Source organism: Manis pentadactyla, chromosome 2 (genome assembly GCF_030020395.1).
Source record: "Manis pentadactyla isolate mManPen7 chromosome 2, mManPen7.hap1, whole genome shotgun sequence".
NCBI lineage: Eukaryota > Metazoa > Chordata > Mammalia > Pholidota > Manidae > Manis > Manis pentadactyla.
This window is the reverse complement of record NC_080020.1, coordinates 90,968,956-90,995,258: the sequence shown is the minus strand read 5'-3', so window position 1 is coordinate 90,995,258 and position 26,303 is coordinate 90,968,956. Positions and strand designations below refer to the sequence as shown.

Sequence of the window (26,303 nt, the reverse complement as noted above, 5' to 3'; positions counted from 1 at the left end):
TGCATCCATAGTCATGATACTATTAAAATTTCATTTATTTCAGCTCTTCCATCAGTGTATGTATTAGCAATCCCTTTATTTAATACTATGAGAGCTTTCTATATTTTGTATCTCATGACCCACATTCTCATTTATTTCTGAAGTGTTCATTCTCTGTGAAACCACAGTTTTTTTTGGCAAGCATTTGTTGTATGGAAGATTAGAAACTAGATTTTTTAAAGATAATATTATCAAGAGGTTATTTTTTAAAAATCTCTCTCCCAGCTATTTCTATGTAAGTAAAACTTACTTACAAGTCAGATGTTAGAATTTTATGTTACTCTCTTTCTACAGGAGATCTCTTTAACCAGCTTATGAGAGATGATCCTTCAACTGTAAATGGTGCAGAAATTTTAATGTTGGGCGAAATGTTGACTTTACCACAGAATTTTGGGTAAGAATAATATACTCACATAGGAAATTCAAGAATACTTTAAAGCCGTTACAAACTATGTTTTCAGAAAATAACTATGAGATGGAAAAATGCTCATGATACAGTTATGTGGTTAAAAAGAAGTTTCACTGAAATTACACTATGTGAGTCTGTTTTTCTCTTAATTAAAAAAAAAATAAGATGCATACCAAAATATTAATAGTGGTTCCTAGGGTGGTAAAATTTCACCATTCTTATTAGGTCTTACTGTATTTTTTAATGCCTTTGTATTCCTTTTAATTGATTTAATCTAAAAGCCTTTCAGAAGCAGCTCTTCTATTCAAACTTTAGAGCCTTCTCCCAACATGATTTGTCAGACTTGTCAGCCAATTAAGAACTCTAAACTTTTATTCCTTCTCTTACTCTTCGTTGCTCTCTTATTCTAGATTATTAATGAGGTAGAAGCCTTTGGTTCCATTCTGTTTACAACTGAGAGAATTTGAAACCAAATGGAATTTTTCACTTTTTTTTAAAAGGTTTATGGAATGTGTCATTCACTAGTGTCTTGGAAATTTGCAAGTATATTCATGTAAAAATACATGTATACAAGTATATATTTATATATATAAATATATTTTACATGTTTTTCTATAATATATATTTATAAATACCGATTTTTATAAATTATCTTATAAAAAATAGAAAGTAAAGCCACAAGTCATTATTTTTATTAGAATAACTTAAATAAAATACATTGGTAAAAAATAGTTTGCGATCAGTAACTTGGGTTTCCTCTAGATTCAGGACATAAGTTACTTCAAAAATTACTTGTTTCTAGCATTTTCAGTAAGAAATCTTAAGACTCTGAACATAGATCTGATTTAATGACTTACTCTAGGGAGCCTGGAAGTTTGTACAGTAGTTGAGGGCCAAAGTATCTATCATGTTTTATAGATTGTCAGTATTATGAATCGTACTGTGTAAGCCTAGTGTAAACAAAAGAATGTTGAAGCAGTGTTTCACCTGATCTCTATCCTTTAGTAAATTCTTTTCCATCTGAAGTTCTCAGTGATACTCAAATAGAATATTTCTGACAAAACTTGAATGGATTTCTGCTTAAAAGATTATTTTATTTAATTTCAGGAATATATTTCTGGGAGAGACCTTTTCCAGTTATATCAGCGTTCATAATGATAGCAATCAAGTTGTAAAAGATATATTGGTAAAAGTAAGTGACTTTCTTGTTCAGAATTTTTTTTTTTTACTTTTAATTTCTATTCTTATGTTTTTGATACTTCATTAAACTCTGTTTTCATATTGGATTTTTCAACTGTCATTAACAAGCCTTAATGGAACACCTAAAACCATAAGATATGTCCTAAGCACAGAATCATTTCTCCTTTTCCTTAACGTTTGTGATAGCTTAGGTGAACAAATGTACCAGTCAAAGGTAAATACCAGTTGAAGTTTTTGTTAATATTTTGTAATTCACATAATAAAATTTGAAAGAGGAGGAAAGATCACAGGGGATTGTATCAGTCAAAACAGGTTATTGAAGGATTCATTGCAAGGATTCAAAATGGCGGCATGAGAGGTGAGATGGAGAACTCCTCCCCAAACCACAAATAGTACAAAAATATACTTAATACAACTAACCCTAAAAAAGCAACAGGAAAGACGGCTGAACCAGAATGCATACAGACCTCACAAACAGAGAAGACCTCATGAAACAGGGTAACGTAGGAAAACCTTAATCTGGCAGGACCCAGGTCCTTCCCCAACCCCATCTCACCAATGGGAGGAAGAGAAACAGAGCAGGGGAGGAGGTGGAAGCCTGGGACTGCTGAACACCTAGACCTGGAGATCTGCTTTGGGAGCAGAAACCTACACTGTGTGGTGCTCTGGACATTGGGGAGCTCAGGCAGCTGGAGTGCTGGAGAGACTGAGATTCCGGCCATTTGTGGAGGAGAGGATCCACACCCGGCCGCTCTGGGACAAGGGAAAGGCAGGCAGTCTGAGAGGCTCCCTAGCAGCAGAGGGTTGCTGAAGGGGCAGGGTTTGCACAGAGCTTGCTGCATGGGGGAGAACAAGGTTGTCTGGGCATGCTTGGCCCAGCTGGTTGGGAACTTTGGGGAGCTTCAGGTGCCCCAACCCCCTGGCTGCCTACTCAGCTCCAAGTCCCCCCACTGTGACATGCAGCCTACTGTGCCTTCCACCTAGCCTATCGGCACTGGTTCTCAAACCTGTAGTTACTGTGCTGGGATCAGGCCAGCCAGAGGGAGGCCCTACCTACAACAGCTAGAGATGCAAAGCACAGAGGCCTACACATGTGTGCTTGGCCACTGGCTCTGACAATGGAGACAGGCACCGCAGATGGGAATCAGGAAACAGAAACAGATCTTTCCTCCCCCCAGGCACCAGCTCCACTCCCCTATGACCCCTAACCTCACTCTAGGGGCTGCGCAGCTCCAGAGACTGGAGCTTCTGGGCACTAGTGGGCACCACACAGAAATATGAAATGTCAAAAGAACATGGTTCAAACCAAAATCTCACAAACCCCAGAATAAGGGTCAAATGAAACTGAACTCACCAATCTTCTTGAAAGAGAGTTCAAAATAAAAATCAAAAACATGTTTATGGAGGGACAGAAAAATATTCAAGGACTCAGGAACGAATTTAACTTGGAGATTCAATCATTAATAAATTCCATATCTGAAATGGAACATACAATGGAGGGATTTAAAAGCAGATTAGATGTAGTAGAAGAGATGGTAAATGGAATAGAAATTAGAGAAGAGGAATACAAAAAACCTGAGAAACAGAGAGAAAAAAGGATCTCTAAGAATGAAAGAATATTGAGAGAACTGTGTGACCAACACAAACGGAACAATATTCGTATTATAGGGCTACCAGAAAAAGAAGAAGAGAGAGAAAAAGGGATAGAAAGTGTCATTGAGGAGGTAATTGCTGAAAACTTCCTCAATCTGGAGAAGGAGATAGTCTCTCAAGCCATGGAGGTGCACAGATCTCCCAACACAAGGGACCCAAGGAAGACAACATCAAGACATATAATAGTTAAAATGGCAAAGATCAAGGATAAGGACAAACTATTAAAAGCAGCCAGAAAGAGAAAAAATATCACATATAAAGGAAAACCCATCAGGCTTTCATCAGACTTCTCAACAGAAACCTTGCAGCCCAGAAGGGAGTGCCATGATATATTTAATGCAATGAAGCAGAAGGAGCTTGAACCAAAAATACTATGCCCAGCAAGGTTATGATTTAAATTTGAAGGAGAGATGAAACAATTTTCAGATAAGAAAATGTTGAGAGAATTTACCTCCCACAAACCATGTCTATAGTGCATTTTGGAGGGACTCCTATAGATGTAAGTATTCCTAAGGCTAAATGGATGTCACACAAGGGATAGACAGAGAGTACAGAATATGATTCATAACATAAAAAGAATGGAGGTGGAAGAAGAAGGAGGAAAAAAAAGAAAAAAGAACCCTTAAGTTGTGTTTGTAATAGCACACAAAGGGAGTTAAATTAGACTGTTAGATAGTAAGGGAATTACCTTTGAACCTTTGGTAACTGTGAATCTAAAGCCTGCAGTGGCAATAAGTACATACCTAACGATAATCAACCTAAATGTAAATGGTCTGAATGCACCAATCAAAAGACATAGAGTCACTGAATGGATAAAAAAACAAGACCCATCTATATGCTGCCTACAAGAGACTCACTTCAAACCCAAAGACATACACAGACTGAAAGTAAAGGGATAGAAAAATATTTTTCATGCAACTAACAGGGAGAAAAAAGGAGTTGCAGTACTTGTATCAGACAAAATAGACTTCAAAACAAAGAAAGTCACAAGAGACAAAGAAGGACATTACATAATGATAAAGGGGTCAGTCCAACAAGAGGATACAACTATTATAAATATCTGTGCACCCAATACAGGATCCCCTACATATGTGAAACAAATACTAACGGAATTACAGGGGGAAATAGAATGCAATGCATTCGTTTTAGGAGACTTCAACACACCACTCACTCCAAAGGACAGATCAGCCAGACAGAAAATAAGTAAAGAGACAGAGGCACTGAACAACGTATTAGAACAGATGGACCTAACGGACATCTACAGAACACTCTATCCAAAAGCAACAAGATACACATTCTTCTCAAGTGCACGTGGAACATTTTCAAGAACAGATCATATACTAGGCCACAAAAGGAACATCAGTAAACTCAAAAAAATAGAAATTGTACCAACCAGCTTCTCAGATCACAAAGGTATGAAACTAGAAATAAATTACACAAAGAAAACAAGTCCACAAACACATGGCAGCTTAATAACATGCTCGTAAATAGTCAATGGATCAATGACCAAATAAAAACAGAGATCAATCAATATATGGAGACAAATGACAATAATAATTAACACAAAAATCTGTGGGACACAGCAAAGGCCATGCTAAGAGGGAAATACATTGGAATACAGGCCTATCTAGGGAAAGAAGAACACTCCCAAACGAACAGTCTAAACTTACAATTAATGAAACTAGAAAAGGAAGAACAAATGAGGCCCAAAGTCAGTAGAAGGAGGGACATAATAAAGATTAAAGCAGAAATAAATAAAATTGAGAAGAATGAAACAATAGAAAGAATCAATGAAAGCAGGAGCTGGTTCTTCAAGAAAATAAACAAAATAGATAAACCCCTAGCCAGACTTATCAAGAAAAAAAGAGAGTCTACACACATAAACAGAATCAGAAATGAGAAAGGAAAAATCATGATGGACCCCACAGAAATATAAAGAATTATTAGAGAATACTATGAAAAATTATATGGTAACAAACTGAAAAACTTAGAAGAAACTGACAATTTTCTAGAAAAATACAACCTTCCAAGGCTGACCCAGAAAGAAACAGAAAATCTGAATACACCAATTGCCAGCAAAGAAGTTAAACTGGTAATCAAAAACCTACCTAAGAACAAAACTCCTGTACCAGATGGCTTCACTGCTGAATTTTCTCAAACATTTAATGAAGACCTAATACCTATCCTTCTTAAAGTTTTCCAAAAAGTAGAAGAAGAGGGACTACTCCCAAACTCATTCTATGAGGCCAACATCACTCTAATGCCAAAACCAGGCCAAGACACCATAAAAAAAAGAAATTTACAGACCAATATCCCTGGTGAACTCAACAAAATATTAGCAAACTGAATTCAAAAATACATCAAAAAGATCATCCATCATGATCAGGTGGGATTCATTCCAGGGGTGCAAGGATGGTACAGCATTCAAAAATCCATCAGCATCATCCATTACAACAAAGAGAAGGACAAAAACCACATGATCATCTCCATAGATGCTGAAAAAGCATTCGGCAAAATTCAACATCCATTCATGATAAAAACTCTCAGCAAAATGGGTATAGAGGGCAAGTACCTCAACATAATAAAGACCATATATGACAAACCCATAGCCAATGTTATACTTAACAGTGGGAAGCTGAAAGCTTTTCCTTTAAGATTGGAAACAAGACAAGGATGCCCACTCTCCCAGCTTCTATTCAACATAGTTCTGGAGGTCTTAGCCATGGCTATCAGACAACACAAAGAAATAAAAGGCATTCAGATTGGCAAAGAAAAAGTCAAACTGGGCCTGTTTGCAAATGACATGATATTGTACATAAAAAACCCTAAAGAATCCACTCTAAAATTACTAGGTCTAATATCTGAATTCAGCAAAGTTGCGGGATACAAAATTAATATGCAGAAACCTGTTGTATTCCTGTACACTAACGATGAACTAGCAGAAAGAGAAATCAGGAAAACAATTCCATTCACAATTGCATCAAAAAGAATAAAATACCTAGGAATAAACCTAACCAAGGAAGTGAAAGACCTATACCCTGAAAACTATGTGACACTCTTAAAAGAAATTAAAGAGGACACTAATAAATGAAAATTCATCCCATACTCTTGTCTAGGAAGAATTAGTATTATCAAAATGGCCATCCTGCCTAAAGCAACCTACAGATTCATTGCAATCCCTATCAAAATACCTACAGCATTTTTCTGTGAACTAAAGCAAATAGTTCTAAAATTCATATGGAATGACAAAAGACCCCAAATAGCCAAAGCTATCCTGAGAAGGAAGAATAAAGCAGGAGTAATTATGCTCCCTGACTTCAAGCACTACTACCAAGCCACAGTAATCAAGACAATTTGGTACTGGCACAAGAACAGACCCATAGACCAGTGGAACAGAATAGAGAGTCCAGATATAAACCCAAGCATATATAGTCAAATAATATACAATAAAGGAGCCATGGATATACAATGGGGAAATGATAGTCTCTTCAACAGCTGGTGTTGGCAAAACGGGACAGCTACATGTAAGAGAATGAATCTGCATTATTGTCTAACTCCATACACAAAAGTAAACTCAAAATGGATCAAAGACCTAAATGTAAGTCATGAAACCATAAAACTCTTAGAAAAAAATACAGGCAAAAATCTCTTGGACATAAACATGAGCTACTTCTTCATTGGGGTCTTTTGTTTCGTATATAGGTCTTTCACTCCCCAGACAAGGGAAACAAAAGCAAAAATGAACAAGTGGGACTATATCAAACTAAAAATATTCTGTGCTGCAAAGGATACCATCAGTAGAACAAAAAGGTACCCTACACTATGGGAGAATATATTCATAAATGACATACCTGATAAGGGGTTGACATCCAAATTATATAAAGAGATCACACACCTCAACAAACAAAAAGCAAATAAGCCAATTAAAAAATGGACAGAGGAGCTGAACAGATACTTCTCCAAAGAAGAAATTCAGATGGCCAACAGGCACATGAAAAGATGCTCCACATCGCTAATCATCGGACATGCAAATTCAAAACACAATGAGATATCACCTCACACCAGTTAGGATGGCCAACATCCAAAAGACAAACAACAAATGTTGGTGAGGATGTGGGGATAGGGGAACCCTCCTACACTGCTGGTGAGAATGTAAATTAGTTCAACCATTGTGGAAAGCAGTATGGGGGTTCCTCAAAAAACTTAAAATAGAAATACCATTTGACCCAAGAATTCCACTCCTAGGAATTTACCCTAAGAATCCAGCAGCCCAGTTTGAAAAAGACATATGCAGCCCTGTATTTATCGCAGCACTATTTACTATAGCCAAGAAATGGAAGCAACCTAAGTGTCCATCAGTAGATGAATGGATAAAGAAGAGGTGGTACATAGACACAACAGAATATTATTCAGCCATAAGAAGAAAACAAATCCTACCATTTGCAACAGCATGGATAGAGCTAGAGGGCATTATGCTCAGTCAAATAAGCCAGGTGGAGAAAGACAAGTATCAAATGATTTCACTCATCTGTGGAGTAGAAGAACAAAGCAAAAACTGAAGAAACAAAACAGCAGCAGGCTCGCAGAACCCAAGAATAGACTAACAGTTACCAAAGGGAAAGGGACTGTGGAGATGGGTGGGAAGTTAGGGATAAGGGGGAAAACGTGGCATTATGATTAGCACACATAATGTAGTGGGGGTGTGGGGGACATGGGAAAGGCAGTATATACAGAAAAGACAAGTAATGATTCTATAGCATCTTACTACACTGATGGGCAGTAACTGTAATGGGGTATGTGGGAGTGGACTTGATAATAGGGGGAGTCTAGTAACCATAATGATCAAGTAATTGTACATTAATGATAACAATATAAAAATTTTTTTTAAATTCTTATTGAAGGAGAGAACGCAAGAGGATCTCTAAAGAATAGTAGGATTTAGAGAAAAAGAGGAACATTTTAATCATAAACAGAGACATAGGAATACATAATGTGTTCATGTAGCTGTTAACAGAATTGACTTGATAAGAGATAAGTTTGTAGAAATGTATAATAGCTATAAAGTGGAATATTTACAAAGCCAGGCCAAGGTTTTAGCCTTTTTAAAGAAAGTGGTCAGTGGTGCAGACTTTTATGCAGAGGTGTTCAAACTCTTGTAAGACTGATATGAACACGTTATATGGGATGTTTTATGGGAAACAGACCACTTAGAAAATTCTTGCAGTAGTTTAGAAATTATGAGATAGAATATGATAACTTAGTTAAACAACCTGAAACTTACTCACAAAGAGAAAGGGCATAAAGAAAGTAAAAATTCACTGTTTGTGGGGAAGCAATTGTCAAAAACTGTCTTCAAGTGGTGAGTTAAGGTCACTAGAGCATTGCCAGAAGGAAGTCAACTAGAATGAAAATGATCAGCAAGCATTAGAGTTTAAAAGAGCATCTGAGAGCAATTATTCCAAATTTTATATATGAGCAAAAAACTGAATGCAATTTCTGCATACATATACTTATGTTTGTCATAGTTTGGAAGGGGTTTCTGTCTTTCATTAGATCAGGTTGGCAAACATCAGCCTGCACGCCAAAGTTGGTCATTGACTGTTTTTATAAAGCCTTTGAGGTAAGAATGTTTTTTATATTTTTCAAATGATTGAAAAGCTTATTTTGTGATGTGAAAATTATATGAAATTCAAATATCAGTGCCCTAAATAAAGTTTTATTGACACACAGCCACACTCTTTCATTTATGTCTTGTCTATAGAAGATTGCAAGCTACCACAGCAGAGTTCTGTAGTTGTGACAGAGGCTGCATGACCTTCAAAATCTGAAGTATTTGCTCTCTGACCTTTTAAAAAACCTTCATAAGATTTTATATCAATGATACCTTAATAAAAAAATTAAAATTGTGTTCTCATATTATAGGGAACTCTCACTTATAGAACTTACTAATGTTTCCTTTGTGACCTAATACTAATTTTTAGTGAATATTCCCATGTACTTGGGAAGAAGGTGTATTTTCTGTATCAGTCGTGAAGCTGGATATGTATATCCATGTGATTTACCTTTTTGTGTTGTTAGGTCTTCTATATCTTTAGTTTTTTCTTTGTCAACTTGATCTATCTTCTATTGATAGTGATGAGATAATCTCTCATTACTGTGTTTCTATTTATGTCTTCATATTCCTCACACGTTTACTTTATAAAAGTTGTGCTTTTTGGTGCACAGGTATTTTTACTTACTCTTCATTGTGAATTGTGGGTTTTTGCACTTTGTACCCTCTGCCATGTTTAATGCTTTTTGGCATGAATCTTAGTTCTGACATCCGTATCACCACCCCCTTTTCTTAGTCTTTCCATATGCCTGCTATTCCTTTGTCCATCTCTATTTTTAGCCTTTCTGAATCATTTTGTTTCTATTTATATATCTTTTATACAACAGTGTAGTTGGGTCTTGCTTTGTGAGCCAAATTGAAATTTTTTAGTCCATTCATATGTATTGATAAGTTTGATATGCTTGGTTTCAACTGTGTCACGTTATTTTATATTTAAATATTAAGTGTATTATGTCTGTTGGCTTTTCTTTCACACAGTGTTTTATTTTTTTTTAGTATTATTTTGTTATTTAGGAAATTTTGTATTCTTGTTCTGTATTTTTACCTTTGTATTTATGCCTTTTCTGTTCCTTCCCATTCCCCTTTGCTGCTTTCTTACTTATATTCTTACTATGGAGTTTTTAGTCTTTAGTGGCATCCTTTTACTCTCACCTACAGCTTATACCACTTCCCTTTCTCCCTTTCTCATATTTGCCCATTTATTACTTCATTTTGGTTGGATGGAGATTTCTCAAGTAGATTATTCAGGACATACTGGAGGGACAAAATATTCTCTGAGCCCTTGCCTATTCAAAAGTGTTTTTCTGTATTTTTTTTTTGAGAGGGCATCTCTCATATTTATTGATCAAATGGTTGTTAACAACAATAAAATTCTGTATAGGGGACTCAATGCACAATCATTAATCAACCCCAAGCCTAATTCTCAACAGTATCCAATCTTCTGAAGCATAACAAACAAGTTCTTACATGGTGAACAAGTTCTTACATAGTGAATAAGTTCTTACATAGTGAACAGTGCAAGGGCAGTCATCACAGAAACTTTCGGTTTTGACATGCATTATGAACTATAAACAATCAGGTCACATGTGAATATTTGTTTGATTTTTATACTTGATTTATATGTGAATCCCACATTTCTCCCTTATTATTATTATTTTTAATAAAATGCTGAAGTGGTAGGTAGATGCAAGATAAAGGTAGAAAACATAATTTAGTGCTGAAAGAGGGCAAATGTAGATGATCAGGTGTGTGCCTGTAGACTAAGTATTAATCCAAGCTAGACAAGGGCAACAAAACATCCACGGATGCAGAAGATTTCTCTCAAAACAGGCGGGGTGAGGTTCTAAGCCTCACCTTTGTTGATGCCCAATTTCTCACCTGATGGCCCCCCTGCGACCGTGCCTGTCTTAGGTTGTTCCTCCCTTGAGGAATCTTACCCGTCTCTGGCTAACCAGTCATCTTCCAGGGCCATACAGGGAAATGTAAAGTTGGTAAGTGAGAGAGAAGCAATATTGTTTGAAAAGGTTAGCTTTTTACTTCTTTGCAGATTTATGCCCTGTGGCTTCTATGCCCTGCATTTGTCTTGAGGTATCTTTACCACTTGGAAGAATTATGATACTCGGTAATTTCGATATGAGGCATGAATTGTACTTAAGGGTTGTAATTAGGAAGGAAGAAGAAAAGCTATAGAAGTAGCAGATGGAAGAAAACATGGGAAGATTATTTCTTTGACATATCTTCTTGTAGTGTAACATAAGCATCTATAGGTTTTAAACTACTAATTAAATTGTGTGCACACATTAACATAATAGGAATACAGCTACATAACCAAAGCAGACCTACAATTACCAGCCATATCCAGTGAAACCAAAAAATCCAGTTAGGCACCCTAGGCATTTGTGAAAACTTATCAATGATATGATGGATATTGTCTAACTGAATTTGAATAGTTTGAGAAAAATCAGACAAATTAAAACAACACATTCCTGGGAACTGTTCACATCCCATATGTTCTTTTAACAGTAGATAGTCTATAGTCGCAAGATTTTGGAGTGCTGCAATTTGCACTTTTCCTAATTCTTGGTTGAGTTCTGACAATATAGATACAGTCAAATTTGTTTTACTGTATGCACAGGCCAGCTTAGATATCTCCTTCTTCATTCCAATGGCAAGTCCAGGAACCGGTGGGATGAATGCACCTACAGCTGCAACAGCGCCAGAATCTTTGTTGAAGATTTTAGATGATCATCTTCTGGTATGAGTCTTCCAGAGAGTGCTGATGTTGGAAGTTCTTCTTCATATCGTATCTTAGTTCATTCTCTGGGTAGCCAAATTAGGCTTTGATCCTCTGTATAAACACAAACAGACCCTTTGCCCACACTTTGATATGCCCTTTATACCATTGTGAAGAACTTATTGGAGATCACCACACAGGAACTGCTTTTTTTTTTTAAGAGAAAGGAATATTATCAGAAAAATGTATTTCCAAAGCTGATCATCTGACACCCTTTAAATGATCAAAATTAAGGATATTTAAAGCATGCATTAATCGTTGGTTTACAGTTAGTTTTATCCTATCAGGGAGTAATCCCCCTTTTCTTTCCCCTTTTTTTTTGTTATCATTAATCTACAATTACATGAAGAATATTATGTTTACTAGGCTCTCCCCTATACCAGGCCCCCCCCACAAACCCCTTTACAGTCACTGTCCATCAGCATAGCAAAATGTTGTAGAATCACTACTTGTCTTCTCTGTGTTGTACAGCCCTCCCCTTTCTCCCACCCCCCCATTATGCATGCTAATCATAACACCCCCTTTCTTCTTCCCCGCCTTATCCCTCCCTACCCACCCATCCTCCCCAGTCCCTTTCCCTTTGGTACCTGTTAGTCCATTGTTGGGTTCTGTGATTCTGCTGCTGTTTTGTTCCTTCAGTTTTTCCTTTGTCCTTATACTCCACATATGAGTGAAACTATTTGGTATTTCTCTTTCTCCGCTTGGCTTATTTCACTGAGCTTAATACCCTCTAGCTCCATCCATGTTGTTGCAAATGGTAGGATTTGTTCTCTTCTTATGGCTGAGTAATATTCCATTCTGTATATGTAGCACATCTTCTTTATCCATTCATCTACTGATGGACACTTAGGTTGCCTCCAGTCCTTGGCTATTGTAAATAGTGCTGCGATAAACATACGGGTGCATCTGTCTTTTTCAAACTTGAGTGCTGCATTCTTAGGGTAAATTCCTAGGAGTGGAATTCCTGGGTCAAATGGTAAGTCTATTTTGAGCATTTTGAGGAACCTCCATACTGCTTTCCACAATGGTTGAGCTAATTTACATTCCCACCAGCAGTGTAGGAGGGTTCGCCTTTCTCCACAACCTCGCCAACATTTGTTATTGTTTGTCTTTTGGATGGTAGCCATCCTTACTGGTGTGAGGTGATACCTCATTGTGGTTTTAATTTGCATTTCTCTGATAATTAGTGATGTGGAGCATCTTTTCATGTGTCTGTTGGCCATCTGTATTTCTTTTTTGGAGAACTGTCTGGTCAGTTCCTCTGCCCATTTTTTAATTGGGTTATTTGTTTTTTGTTTGTTGAGGTGTGTGAGCTCTTTATATATTCTGGACGTCAAGCCTTTATCGGATGTGTCATTTTCAAATATATTCTCCCATACTGTAGGGTACCTTTTTGTTCTATTAATGGTGTCTTTTGCTGTACAGAAGCTTTCCAGCTTAATATAGTCCCACTTGTTCATTTTTGCTGTTGTTTTCCTTACCCAGGGAGATATGTTCAAGAAGAGGTCACTCATGTTTATGTCTAAGGGGTTTTTGCCTATGTTTTTTTCTAAGAGTTTTATGGTTTCGTGACTTAAATTCAGGTCTTTTATCCATTTTGAATTGACTTTTGTGTATGGGGTTAGACAATGGTCCAGTTTCATTCTCCTACATGTAGCCGTCCAGTTTTGCCAGCACCATCTGTTGAAGAGACTGTCATTTCGCCATTGTATGTCCATGGCTCCTTTATCGAATATTAATTGACCATATATGTTTGGGTTAATGTCTGGAGTCTCTAATCTGTTCCAATGGTCTGTGGCTCTGTTTTTGTGCCAGTACCAAATTGTCTTGATTACTATGGCTTTGTAGTAGAGCTTGAAGTTGGGGAGTGAGATCCCCCCTACTTTATTCTTATTTCTCAGGATTGCTTTGGCTATTCGGGGTCTTTGGTGTTTCCATATGAATTTTTGAATTATTTGTTCCAGTTCATTGAAGAATGTTGCTGGTAGTTTCATAGGGATTGCATCAAATCTGTATATTGCTTTGGGCAGGATGGCCATTTTGACGATATTAATTCTTCCTAGCCACGAGCATGGGATGAGTTTCCATTTGTTAGTGTCCCCTTTAATTTCTCTTAAGAGTGTCTTATAGTTTTCAGGGTATAGGTCTTTCACTTCCTTGGTTAGGTTTATTCCTAGGTATTTTATTTTTTTTGATGCAATTGTGAATGGAGTTGTTTTCCTGATTTCTCTTTCTGTTGGTTCATTGTTAGTGTATAGGAAAGCCACAGATTTCTGTGTGTTAATTTTGTAACCTGCAACTTTGCTGTATTCCGATATCAGTTCTAGTAGTTTTGGAGTGGAGTCTTTGGGGTTTTTTATGTACAATATCATCTCATCTGCAAATAGTGACAGTTTAACTTCTTCCTTATCAAACTGGATTCCTTGTATTTCTTTGTTTTGTCTGATTGCCGTGGCTAGGACCTCTAGTACTATGTTAAATAACAGTGGGGAGAGTGGGCATCCCTGTCTTGTTCCTGATCTCAGAGGAAAAGCTTTCAGCTTCTCGCTGTTCAGTATGATGTTGGCTGTGGGTTTATCATATATGGCCTTTATTATGTTGAGGTACTTGCCCTCTGTGCCCATTTTTCTGATAGTTTTTATCATGAATGGATGTTGAATTATGTCAAATGCTTTTTCAGCATCTATGGAGATGATCATGTGGTTTTTGTCTTTCTTTTTGTTTATGTGGTGGATGATGTTGATGGATTTTCGAATGTTCTACCATCCTTGCATCCCTGGAATGAATCCCACTTGGTGATGGTGTATGATCCTTTTGATATATTTTTGAATTTGGTTTGCTAATATTTTATTGAGTATTTTTGCATCTACATTCATCATTGATATTGGTGTGTAATTTTCTCTTTTGGTGGGGTCTTTGCCTGGTTTTTATATTAGGGTGATGTTGGCTTCATAGAATGAGTTTGGGAGTACTCGCTCCTCTTCTATTTTTTGGAAAACTTTAAGGAGAATAGGTATTATGTCTTCTCTGTATGTTTGATAAAATTGGGAGGTAAATCCATCCAGCCCAGGTGTTTTGTTCTTGGGTAGTTTTTTGATTACCGTTTCAATTTCTTTGCTCCTAATTGGTTTGTTTAACTTTTATGTTTCTTTCTTGGTCAGTCTTGGAAGGTTGTTCTTTTATAGGAAGTTGTCCATTTCTTCTAGGTTTTCCAGCTTGTTGGCATATAGGTTTTCATAGTAGTCTTTAATAATTCTTTGTATTTCTGTGGAGTCTGTCGTGATTTTTCCGTTCTCATTTCTGATTCTTTTGATTTGTGTTGATTCTCTTTTTCTCTTAATAAGTTTGGCTAGAGGCTTATCTATTTTGTTTATTTTCTCAAAGAACCAGCTCTTGGTTTCATTGATTTTTGCTATTGTTTTATTCTTCTCAATTTTGTTTATTTCTTCTCTGATCTTTATTATGTCCCTCCTTCTGCTGACTTTAGGCCTCATTTTTTCTTCTTTTTCCAGTTTCGATAATTGTGATGTTAGACTATTCATTTGGGATTGTTCTTCCTTCTCCAAGTGTGCCTGGATTGCTATATACTTTCCTCTTAAGACTGCTTTCGCTGCATCCTACAAAATTTGGGGCTTTTTGTTGTTGTTGTCATTTGTTTCCATATATTCCTTGATCTCTATTTTAAGTTGTTCATTGATCCATTGATTATTTAGGAGCATGTTGTAAAGCCTCCATGTTTTTGTGAGCCTTTTTGTTTTCTTTGTAGAATTTATTTCTAGTTTTATACCTTTGTGGTCTGAAAAGTTGGTCAGTAGAATTTCAATCTTTTGGAATTTAGTGAGGCTCTTTTTGTGAGCTAGTATGTGGTCTATTCTGGAGAATGTTCCATGTGCACTTGAGAAGAATGTATATCCTGTTGCTTTTGGATGTAGAGTTCTATAGATGTCTATTAGGTCCATCTGTTCTACTGTGTTGTTCAGTGCCTCTGTGTCCTTACTTATTTTCTGGCTGGTGGATCTATCCTTTGGGGTGAGTGGCGTGTTGAAGTCTCCTAAAATGAATGCATTGCAATCTATTTCCCCCTTTTGTTCTGTTAGTATTTGTTTCACATATGCTGGTGCTCCTGTGTTGGGTGCATATATATTTAGAATGGTTATATCCTCTTGTTTGACTGAGCCCTTTATCATTATGTAGTGTCCTTCTTTATCTCTTGTTACTTTCTTTGTTTTGAAGTCTATTTTTTCTGATATTAGTACTACAACCCCTGCTTTCTTCTCTCTGTTGTTTGCCTGAAATATGTTTTTCCATCCCTTGACTTTTAGTCTGTACATGTCTTTGGGTTTGAGGTGAGTTTCTTGTAAGCAGCATATAGATGCGTCTTGCTTTTTTATCCATTCTATTACTCTGTGTCTTTTGATTGGTGCATTAAGTCCATTTACATTTAGGGTGACTATTGAAATTTATGTACTTATTGCCATTGCAGGCTTTAAATTCGTGGTTACCAAAGGTTCAAGGTTAGTCTCTTTAGTATCTTACTGCGTAACTTAGCTCGCTTATTGAGCTGTTATATACACTGTCTGGAGATTCTTTTCTTCTCTCCCTTCTTATTCCTCCTCCTCCATTCTTCATATGTTGGGTGTTTTGTTCTGTGCTCTTTTTAGGAGTGTTCCCATCTAGAGCAGTCCCTGTAAGATGCCCTGTAGAGGTGGTTTGTGGGAGGCAAATTCCCTCAACTTTTGCTTGTCTGGGAATCATTTAATCCCTCCACCATATTTAAATGATAATCGTGCTTGATACAGTATCCTTGGTTCAAGGCCCTTCTGTTTCATTGCATTAAATATATCATGTCATTGTCTTCTGGCCTGTAAGGTTTCTGTCAAGAAGTCTGATGATAGCCTGATGGGTTGTCCTTTATAGGTGACCTTTTTCTCTCTAGCTGCCTTTAAAACTCTTTCCTTGTCCTTGATCTTTGCCATTTTAATTATTATGTGTCTTGGTGTTGTCCTCCTTGGGTCCTTTCTGTTGGGAGTTCTGTGTATTTCCATGGTCTGTTCGCTTATTTCCTCCCCCAGTTTGGGGAAGTTTTCAGCAATTATTTCTTCAAAGACACTTTCTATCCCTTTTTTTCTCTCTTCTTCTTCTGGTACCCCTATAATACAGATATTATTTCTTTTGGATTGGTCACACAGTTCTCTTAATATTGTTTCATTCCTGGAGATCCTTTTATCTTTCTCTGTGTCAGCTTCTATGCGTTCCTGTTCTCTGGTTTCTATTCCATCAGTGGCCTCTTGCATCTTATCCATTCTGCTTATAAATACTTCCAGAGTTTTTTTGACTTCTGTAATCTCCTTCCTAGCATCTGTAATCTCCCTCTGGACTTCATCCCTTAGCTCTTGCATATTTCTCTGCATCTCTGTCAGCATGTTTATGATTTTTATTTTGAATTCTTTTTCAGGAAGTCTGGTTAGGTCTGTCTCCTTCTCTTGTGTTGTCTCTGTGGTCTTGGTTTGCCTTTAATTTTGCCTTTTCCTTGTGATAGAAGTAGTTTGCAGAGCTGGGACGAGTGACGGCTGGAAGAACTTCCCTTCTTGTTGGTTTGTGGCCTTCCTCTCCTGGGAGAACAGCAACCTCTAGTAGCTTGTGCTGGGCTGCTGTGGGCAGACAGGGCTTCTGATTCCTGCCTGGCTGCTATGGAGTTTATCTCCGCTGTTCCTGTGGGTGTGGCCTGTCTCGGGCTGCTGCTCCAATGTGGTGGAGCCGCGTTGGAGGTGGAGTGGCAGGAGGCTTTTTATCTCCGTGAGGGTCCTCCATGCTCCCTGCTGCCCAGGGGGTTAGAGTGCCCAGAGATCACCAGTTTCCCTGCCTCTGGACTAAGTGTCCCGGGGCGCTTCCGTCCGGTTTTGGCGTCCCTGTCCCTTTATGACTTCCAAAAAGCACTCGCCATAAAAAAACAAAGAAAAAAAAGCCGCTAGCTTTTCTTTGTCCTATGGTGCCGGCCTCAGCGACCCGCTCACCAGTCTTGTTGCCCTGTTTCCCTAATATCCAGGACCCCACTCATGCACTGTGTCTGCGCTCTGGTGCGGATGGCTGGGGCTGGGTGTTTAGCAGTCCTGGGCTCCATCTCCCTCCCCGCTCAGACTCCTCTCCTCCCGCCGGGAGCTGGTGGGGAGGGGCGCTCAGGTCCCGCCGGGCTGGGGCTTGTATCTTATCCCCTTCGGTAGGCGCTGGGTTCTTGCAGGATGTGGTCTGGATGTTTTCCTGTGTTCTCTGGTCTGTATTCCAGGAAGAGTTGTCTTTGTTATATTTTCATAAATATATGTGGTTTTGGGAGGAGATTTCCGCTGCTCTACTCATGCTGCCATCTTGGCTCCAGCCCTCAGTTGTTTTTCTATATTTGAAAAATAATTTGGCTAGATATAAAATCTTTTGTTTACATTTTCTTTTTTTATCTTTCTGGAAATGCTACTCCTTTGTTACCTATCTTTTTGACAGGACTGATGCTAGTCTAATTCTCTTGCCTTGTAAGTATTTGATAATTTTTCCTGGAGGCTCTAAGGATATTTTTTTCTATATGTTTCAGAATTGGTCTTTGGATTTAATTTCCCTGATACCAGGTAGACTCTTTCAATATGTAGATTCAGATGTTTTATTTCTAGAAGCTTTCATGGATTATATTTTAATAGTTCTATTCCATTATTTGGCTTATCATTTTATAAACTCCAATTACATGTTAATTAGTTCTTTTTTGCCTGATTTTCTTTAGTGTCCCTTAGTAAGTTTTCATTTAAATCTAACTTTCCTTGTTTTCCTTATAATTTAGTCTTCATTTCTGATAGTATTTTCATCTTTTTCTTCTATTTCTTTCCTGAGTTCAATCAACTACTGTTTAATTTCCTTTTTTTTTTGCCTTAGTTTATAAAACACCTGATTCAAGCTGTTTTCTTCACATAGCCAGTTATTTTTTTTTTAGGGTATTCAGTTTGAGTGTTAATAGTTTTCTTCTGTTTCACTATTGATTTGGGGTAGCAATTTTTCTCAGAGAATTGTTTAAATTCTTATTATATGTTTTCTTTTTATAGTATTTTTGTATAGATGAGATAACTGGTGGCTTTGCATTGTGTGAAGTGTTGTTTGAGGCACTTTGATTCTCTAGTTCAGGACTATCCCCTCACAGCAGTGTGAGCAGTGTAGTTTCTTCACTGGGTAGGTTTTGGGGAGGTTGGTGGAAGAAGAAGGAGTTTTGTGTTTCTCAGTTTTTCTCTTTTAGAACTGCACTAAGCCTCCTATATTTTTTCCTCTTGCTTCTTTTCCCTTAACTGCACAGTTTCTGAAAGGTGCCTCTCCTTTTTTAATTCACTTTTTGCCCTTGAAATGTTCCGTTTCCAAGATTGCCTCTTCACAATCAGACATAATGTTACATCCCTTCTCTGCAGACTGCTCTCATCTTCCAATAATACACCTTCTCAGTATTTTCACACTTAGTTTAGATATTGTTTTTCCTGCAGTGATGTAGATCGTTCATAGGCCCATCCATACTTTCCTCTTCACTCTTCAACTCAATTTTTCCTGAACATCTCTTGTTTTCAAAGGCTCATGGTAAAGCATGAGAAACAGCTTACACAAATTTGGTATTTGTCTATTTACAAGTAATTTCAAGTTTGGACATTTGCTGCCTTCTAGTTATACTAACACAAAGGTTTGTATGTTTTTTTGTTTTTGTTTTTTTGTTTCAGGGTGACTTGGGAGAGTCACAGTTACAGTGCTGCCATTACTTTGGCTCTCTGGAACTTTGCCTTCATGACTTTAACTTTTCTTTAGCCCTTGGAATTTTGGAATCATGGAAAAGTGATTGTGAATCTGTACTTTTTAAATTGCTTTACTGCCACTTCAGTGTTGTTTTTGAAAATAAATCGATATAAATAAGATTTTGAAATAAGTCTATATAATCTACCATGTTTAACTGGAAACCATGAGGTTTGTTTTTTTTTTTTAATTGGAAAAATTTTTCAGCAGTATGAAAACCTTAGTTGGCTACCAAAAAAACTAAGTGTTCTATAAACAAAAACAGTGTAATTAGTGTGCTGTAAATAAAAAATATAGATAACTCTTATAGTCTATAACAGTGGTTCTCAAATTTTAGAAGGTATTAAAATTATCTAGAGGGCTTGTTAAAACATTGATTGCTGAGCCCCATCTCCAGACTTTCTGATTTGATTGATCTGAAATGGTATCCCAAATTTTTATTTCTAACATGTTCTCAGGTAATGCATACTCTGCTGGTCTGAAAACCATACTTTTAGAACCGCTGACATATAATAGACATTTACTCGTTCATTCAACAAGTAGTACATTCCAGGCACAATTCTAAATACTAAGGTTATAACAGGAAACAAAGCAAACAAGGCCTCTATTCTCTTGAAGTTTACTCCAGATGTTTTTAAATATTTTTTTTCTCTGTTCCTGAACATGAATCTCTTAATTATACCAAACTCCTGATAGCCTCTGAAAATAATTTCAATCATTCACACTGAAGGTGTTTTGCTAGCTCCGTTTGACTTAGTCGGAATAATTCCCTCTCTCCTTTTCCCTTTGCCTATTCAAATCCTACTCATCCAAACACCAGTTGACTGCATAAAGCCCACCATGCACTCTAAATTGTATTCCCCTCTCCCAAGCCAGTCCTCCTTTCCTCTGCTTGTCTTTTCCCTAAGAATTGAATTCCACAGGGGCAGGGATTTTGGTCTTTTTTATTTACTGATTATCTTTCAGTTCCTGGAAAAGCATTATTTATAAGAGTGAAAAATGAGAAAAATAAAAAGTGTTCATCCATGTACAGTATACCTTGTAGTTATGACTGTTTAAAAAAATGACACATAGGAAAGCATATTTGACAGAAAGTCCATGGATTTGACCACGTCTTTTTTTTTTTTTCCTCCATTTTCTCTGATTTCTAAGTGTTTGGTAAGGAATTTTGAATCTCAGCTCTATTACTTATTACTTGTATAACTTTGAGGAAATTATTACTTCTAAGATAGGGATAGTATGACGCTCTACTTTAGGATTGTGGGTATTAAATGTAATGTGCTTACGAGGAAAACAGTGTAGCACAGAGAAGGCAAACAGTGAATCTGTGGCATCTTACTATACCGATGGATAGTGACTGCATTGGGGTATGGGTGGGGATTTGATAATATGGGTAAATGTAGTAACCACAGTGTTTTTTCATGTGAAACCTTCGTAAGAGTGTATATCAATAATACCTTAATAAAAAATTAAAAAAGAAAACAAGAGAATAAGAAACAAAGAAAAAAAATGTAATGTGTTTAGACTGGAGCCTTGTTTATAGTAGGTATCTAATAAATGTTTCCTACTCCTATTTTATAACTGAAAATAAGAACAAAAGAGATGGCACTAATAAACATCCCACTTCAAAGTACCTAGCATTAGGAATGTTATGTTAGAATTAACTGCAGAAAACCTGTTAACTCGTTTTTGAGAAAAAACAAAAATTTTAAAGTATCCTAGCTCTTTTGTAAAAACCTCTCCTAATCCCCAAGACCTAATGTGATCTTTGCTTTCTCTGAATTTTTCTTGACATTTGCCTTGAAGTTTTATCATAATTTCATTCATTCAGTATTCAACAAATGTTGATTAATTGCCTCCTATGTGCCAGGCACATAGTGGTGTTATTGTGTGATGGTAGTGAGCAAGAAAAGATAAGTGGTTCCTGCCTTCATAAACCTTACATTTGTGGTAGGGAAGACAGAAAGAAATAGGCAAAAAAAATCATAAATAAGATAATTCTAGATTGTGATAAATGTTAAAAAATAAGTTAAAGTTGAATGTGATAGTGAAATTAAGGAAGGATGCTATTTAAGATAATTAGAGTGGTAAATGTTCCAAAGGAATTAAAAAGGGGAATATGACAGAGAGTAACTGGACAAGGGGAAGGTGTTACTTTAGAGAAAGTAGTCCTTTTTCATATGGTGACTTTAATGTTGATCTCTAGTTTAATAAATTAGTTGGTTTCTGACATCTAATATTGTTTTGAAGGTTATTTATCTTTTAGCGTTAAATACAAACACATGCATACACATCTATTTATATTTCTCTTATAATATCCATCTGTGTATATAGTTTAAAAGCAAATGTTCATACGGGTGCCTCAAATTCCAATCCAACACCAAAACTTTCAGCCTTCTCCTTTTCCTTATCTGTACCTTTTTTCTCTGAAGGTGAGAAACTTGTCTATTGTTACCCATACTTTTTTGTTTAATTCTCATATCGTATACACATAAGAATTTCAGAGTTGCTAATCCACACCCTTGTGCAAAAGCAATGTACCAGCTAACATGGAACATTTGTGTGCCAATCTTTGTCTTTAGCTTTTGTTTGCTAAACTTAATTAGTTCTCTTTTTCCTTGCCCTCCCCCCTGTGATTGTGTTCACTTGTAATATAGTTACATTCATTTGGTGCATTTATATTTCATTTTGGATTCCCTCTACTTCCTGCTTATTTTATTTATTTATTGTTGGTGTGCTTGTGTGTAAACCATCGCTATGGTTCTAAGCATCAGAGCTATATAGAGTTACGCAGATAAGTGTTGCTCCCCCTTCATCCCTCCTTCCTTGTTCCTGTTTCCCTATTCTTCCCACCCATACCCATCTGCATCCTGTAGGTAACCAATCTCATTTGGATTTTTACCTTTCTTTTAAGGCTGATCTGCAGACAAGTTCTCAGCGTTTAAATCTCTCAGCCTCCAGTGCTGCAGTGGCTGAACTTAAACCTGATTGTTGTATTGATGATGTCATACACCATGAAGTAAAAGAAATTGGAACACACATGTAAGGACTGATTTTACTAGTAATTCTCAAAGGCTTTTACTTACATACACCTTTATTTGAAATTTTCGCTTTATTTCCACTTATCTTTAAGCCTAAGAACCTACTTCAGAAAGGATTTTATGTTTAGTGTTTACATGCTTACTAGAAATAAACTTACAAAATGATGGTTTTGTAGTGAAAAAATCTTTATTTACCCTCATTTATCTCTAGTTTCATATTTGCATGTATAGACAATCTTACCTAAAAAATAAAAATGTATGCAAACATTTAAAACACTTGTAGCACTCTATCAAAAATATATTTATTAGTTTTTGAAGTGATAACTACTGATATTAAAAGCATTTATTTTTCAATTCACAATTTTTCAATGCTGTATTTAACTGTATATTAAATCTACCCTGAGAATTCAGAAATAACCAAAATAAAACAAGCTATGAGAAAAAAATCTCAAAATCTGTATTCCTGGTTTATATACACAAACACACACATAATGTGAATGCTCTAGTTTCCTTTGAAAGGCAAATATGAAAACTTTAGCCATCTAGGGTTTTATACTTTTCCATCAGCCTTATGACCCCACATCCAATCAATTAACAGAGTCCTATTAGTTTTTAACTATCATTATCCTCTTTTTCATCTCTACTTATATCACCATTTTGCTTCCCTTCTTTGTCCTAAAGAAGTGCGTAATATTAAAATATATAATATTAAGTATTAATTGATTAGTTCATTTTGGTGACAGGCTCTTTTATGGGCACTTTTTTATATATATTCTATTGTTGATATGAGCTTTGGAGTCAAATTTTCTAGAGTTCCAATTTCAGCTCCATCATTCATTAACTATTTGATCTTGGATAAGTCACTTAACTCTTCAGTGGCCTTTCACTCCCTCAGGAAATCTAACTTTGTAAGATTGTACAAAGCTCTCTACAACCTCATCCTTACCAACCACTCTAGTTCTCACCTTTGGTTGCTCTTCCCTCCCGCTACACTGCAGTCATGGGGGGCTTCTTTTACCTCTGAACTCCCTGACTTGACTTGTATTCTCCCTTTGCAAGGGATGCCTTTGTTATTTTGTTCAATTTATTTACACTTCTTCATCTCTCAGATTCAGTATAAATTCCTGAAAGAGGCTTTCCTAACTGCCTAAACTAGATTAACTACCCCCTTTGTGTATCCAGTCATTTTTTTAATGTCTTTTGTATTTACAATTCCTCACTGAATGCCTGCCATCCCCACTGAAGTATGAGTTCCATGAAGTCTGTTATATCCCCAAAGTCTGGCTGAGAGCAGTAGTCAATATTTGTTGAAATTGAGTTTATTGAAATGATATTACTGTGTAAAATCCCCATTTTTCATGAAATGAGACTCTTAATAGAACCAATCAGCCAGTAAATAATGGCATAGAACTTGTCTAAATCTAGCTTCAAGTTATATACTTTGCTACACTGCTTCCTGCCATGAGCACTTTGAGAGCAGGTACTGTGTTTTCATCAACTCTGTATCCCTAGCATCTGGCTTAGTACTAGGTACAGGTATAAAGGAGAAATTAAAATATCGGTATATTACTTTCCAGTCTTTTTTATGTACATATACATAACAGATATGTATAGAAAACTTAAATAATATTTTATAAAATCTTAATCATATTGTCCATGGTTTTATCTTTTTCAGTGAACTGTAAGCATTTTCCCACTTGAGTCAATGTTCTTTGAAAACATTATTTTTAAATGGCTTTACCTTACACACTTTGTTCACCCTTCTGTTGGACTTCAGATTATTTCCAGTCTTCCGCTATTATAAATAACATAGTGTTGAACACCTTAATATTTCCTATGATAGACTGCTTGAACTGGGTTTACTACAGGAGTATGTAAGCATTATTAAGACTCTTACTGAAGGATTAGTTTCCAAATTTTGTATAACTGATAATAGATATAGAGAGTCAGTTTCTCTCAAGCCTCACCAACCCTGATACCACTTGCAAACAATTTTTGCCAAATCTTAAGAAATGGAAAAAATTCTTATTCAAATTTGTTTATTGACTACTTGTGATGCTGAACATTTCATATTTTTGTTAGCCAATAATGGTACTGTGATTTATCTATCTATCCTTTTCTCCTGTTTTGAATGAGATATTAATGTTTTGCTTACAAGAATGTCTCTTCATATTGTTAGAATTAAAAAGCAAAAGTTGTTTGCTTTTTAATTTTGTTTCAGTGTTCTGGATTTATTCAATTCACAAATTTGTAAGAGTTTTTTCCTTTCCATTGCACTTATGTTAACAGTCTTTGCCCATCCTGGAATTTTAAAAAAATTTACATTTTCTTCTAGTTTATATAAACTTATTTTTTTACATTTAAATATTTGGCTATTCTGGGAATTATTTTAGAATATATCCTTCACCCTTTGAAGGAAAAGTTTCTGACTTCCTGTTATAAAAATGGTATAACTTATTCTACTCATCAGAGCATTTTATCATGAAATTATTTCCATATGTGCTGAAACAATTTTTCCTGCTCTAGGCTCATTTGGCTATACTTTAACATCAGTGGTATAGATATTTTCCAAATTCATTACTTGAATTGAGGTGTGTTAGATTTACTATTAAGGAACAAAATTGGAAATGATTCAAAATCATTAAGATGTCTTTCTGTTGCAGCTTGGTGTGTGCAGTGAGTTACACAACTCAGGGTGGAGAAAAGATGTATTTTAGAAAATTCTTCAAATTTCAGGTATTGAACATGACAATGGTAAATAGTTTTTAGATGCCATTTTTTTCCCCTATGAAGTTATTCCTACTTCTTTGCAGAGAAAATAGGCCCCAAATAAAGGAACTAGCATAATATTTTTGGATTTGTTGTATTACTAGCAACCCAAAGTCAGACTAAATTAAATTTAAAGAGAAATCATCATTGGAAATGTAATATTTCACTTCAAAAATTTATATATATATATATATTTTTTTTTTCCTTTTTATTTTGTTATAATTAATCTACAATTACATGAAGAAATTATGTTTACTAGGGTTCCCGTTTAACCAAATCCGCCCCCCACAAACCCCATTACAGTCACTGTCCATCAGCATAGTAAGATGTTATAGAATCACTACTTGTCTTCTCTGTGTTGTACAGCCCTCCCCATGGCCCCCCACATTATACATGCTAATTGTTATACCCCCTTTCTTTTTCCCTGCCCTTATCCCACCCTTCCCTCCATTCCCCCAAGTCCCTTTCCCTTTGGTAACTGTTAGTCCATTCTTGGGTTCTGTGATTCTCTTGCTGTTTTGTTCCTTCAGTTTTTCTTTGTTCTTATACTCCACAGATGAGTGAAATCATTTGGCATTTGTCTTTCTCTGCCTGGCTTATTTCACTGAGCATAATACCCTCTAGCTCCATCCATGTTGTTGCAAATGGTAGGATTTGTTTTCTTCTTATGGCTGAATAATATTCCATTGTGTACATGTACCACATCTTCTTTATCCATTCATCTACTGATGGACACTTAGGTTGCTTCCATTTCTTGGCTATTCTAAATAGTGCTGTGATAAACACAGAAGTGCATCTGACTTTTTCAAAATGGGCTGCTGCATTCTTAGGGTAAATTCCTAGGAGTGGAATTCCTGGGTCAAATGGTATTTCTATTTTGAGCTTTTTGAGGAACCGCCATACTGCTTTCCATAGTGGTTGAACTAATTTACATTCCCACCAGCAGTGTGGGTGGGTTCCCCTTTCTCCACAACCTTACCAACA

General features: G+C 36.3%; 1 protein-coding gene across 6 annotated transcripts in view; it reads left to right on the top strand.

The window, feature by feature from the left end:
- TRAPPC13 (trafficking protein particle complex subunit 13) overlaps nucleotides 1-26,303 on the top strand; it is a 55,982-nt gene that overhangs the window by 10,848 nt on the left and 18,831 nt on the right. For 4 of the 6 annotated variants that reach the window (XM_036887958.2, XM_036887957.2, XM_036887956.2 and 1 more), the window contains exons 3-6: nucleotides 334-433; nucleotides 1,556-1,640; nucleotides 22,424-22,551; nucleotides 25,214-25,286. In XM_036887958.2, the coding sequence (XP_036743853.1) occupies nucleotides 334-433; nucleotides 1,556-1,640; nucleotides 22,424-22,551; nucleotides 25,214-25,286 (386 nt within the window). The remainder of the gene's footprint in view (nucleotides 1-333; nucleotides 434-1,555; nucleotides 1,641-22,423; nucleotides 22,552-25,213; nucleotides 25,287-26,303) is intronic. The other 2 variants (XM_057494838.1, XM_057494835.1) reach the window with 1 other exon arrangement.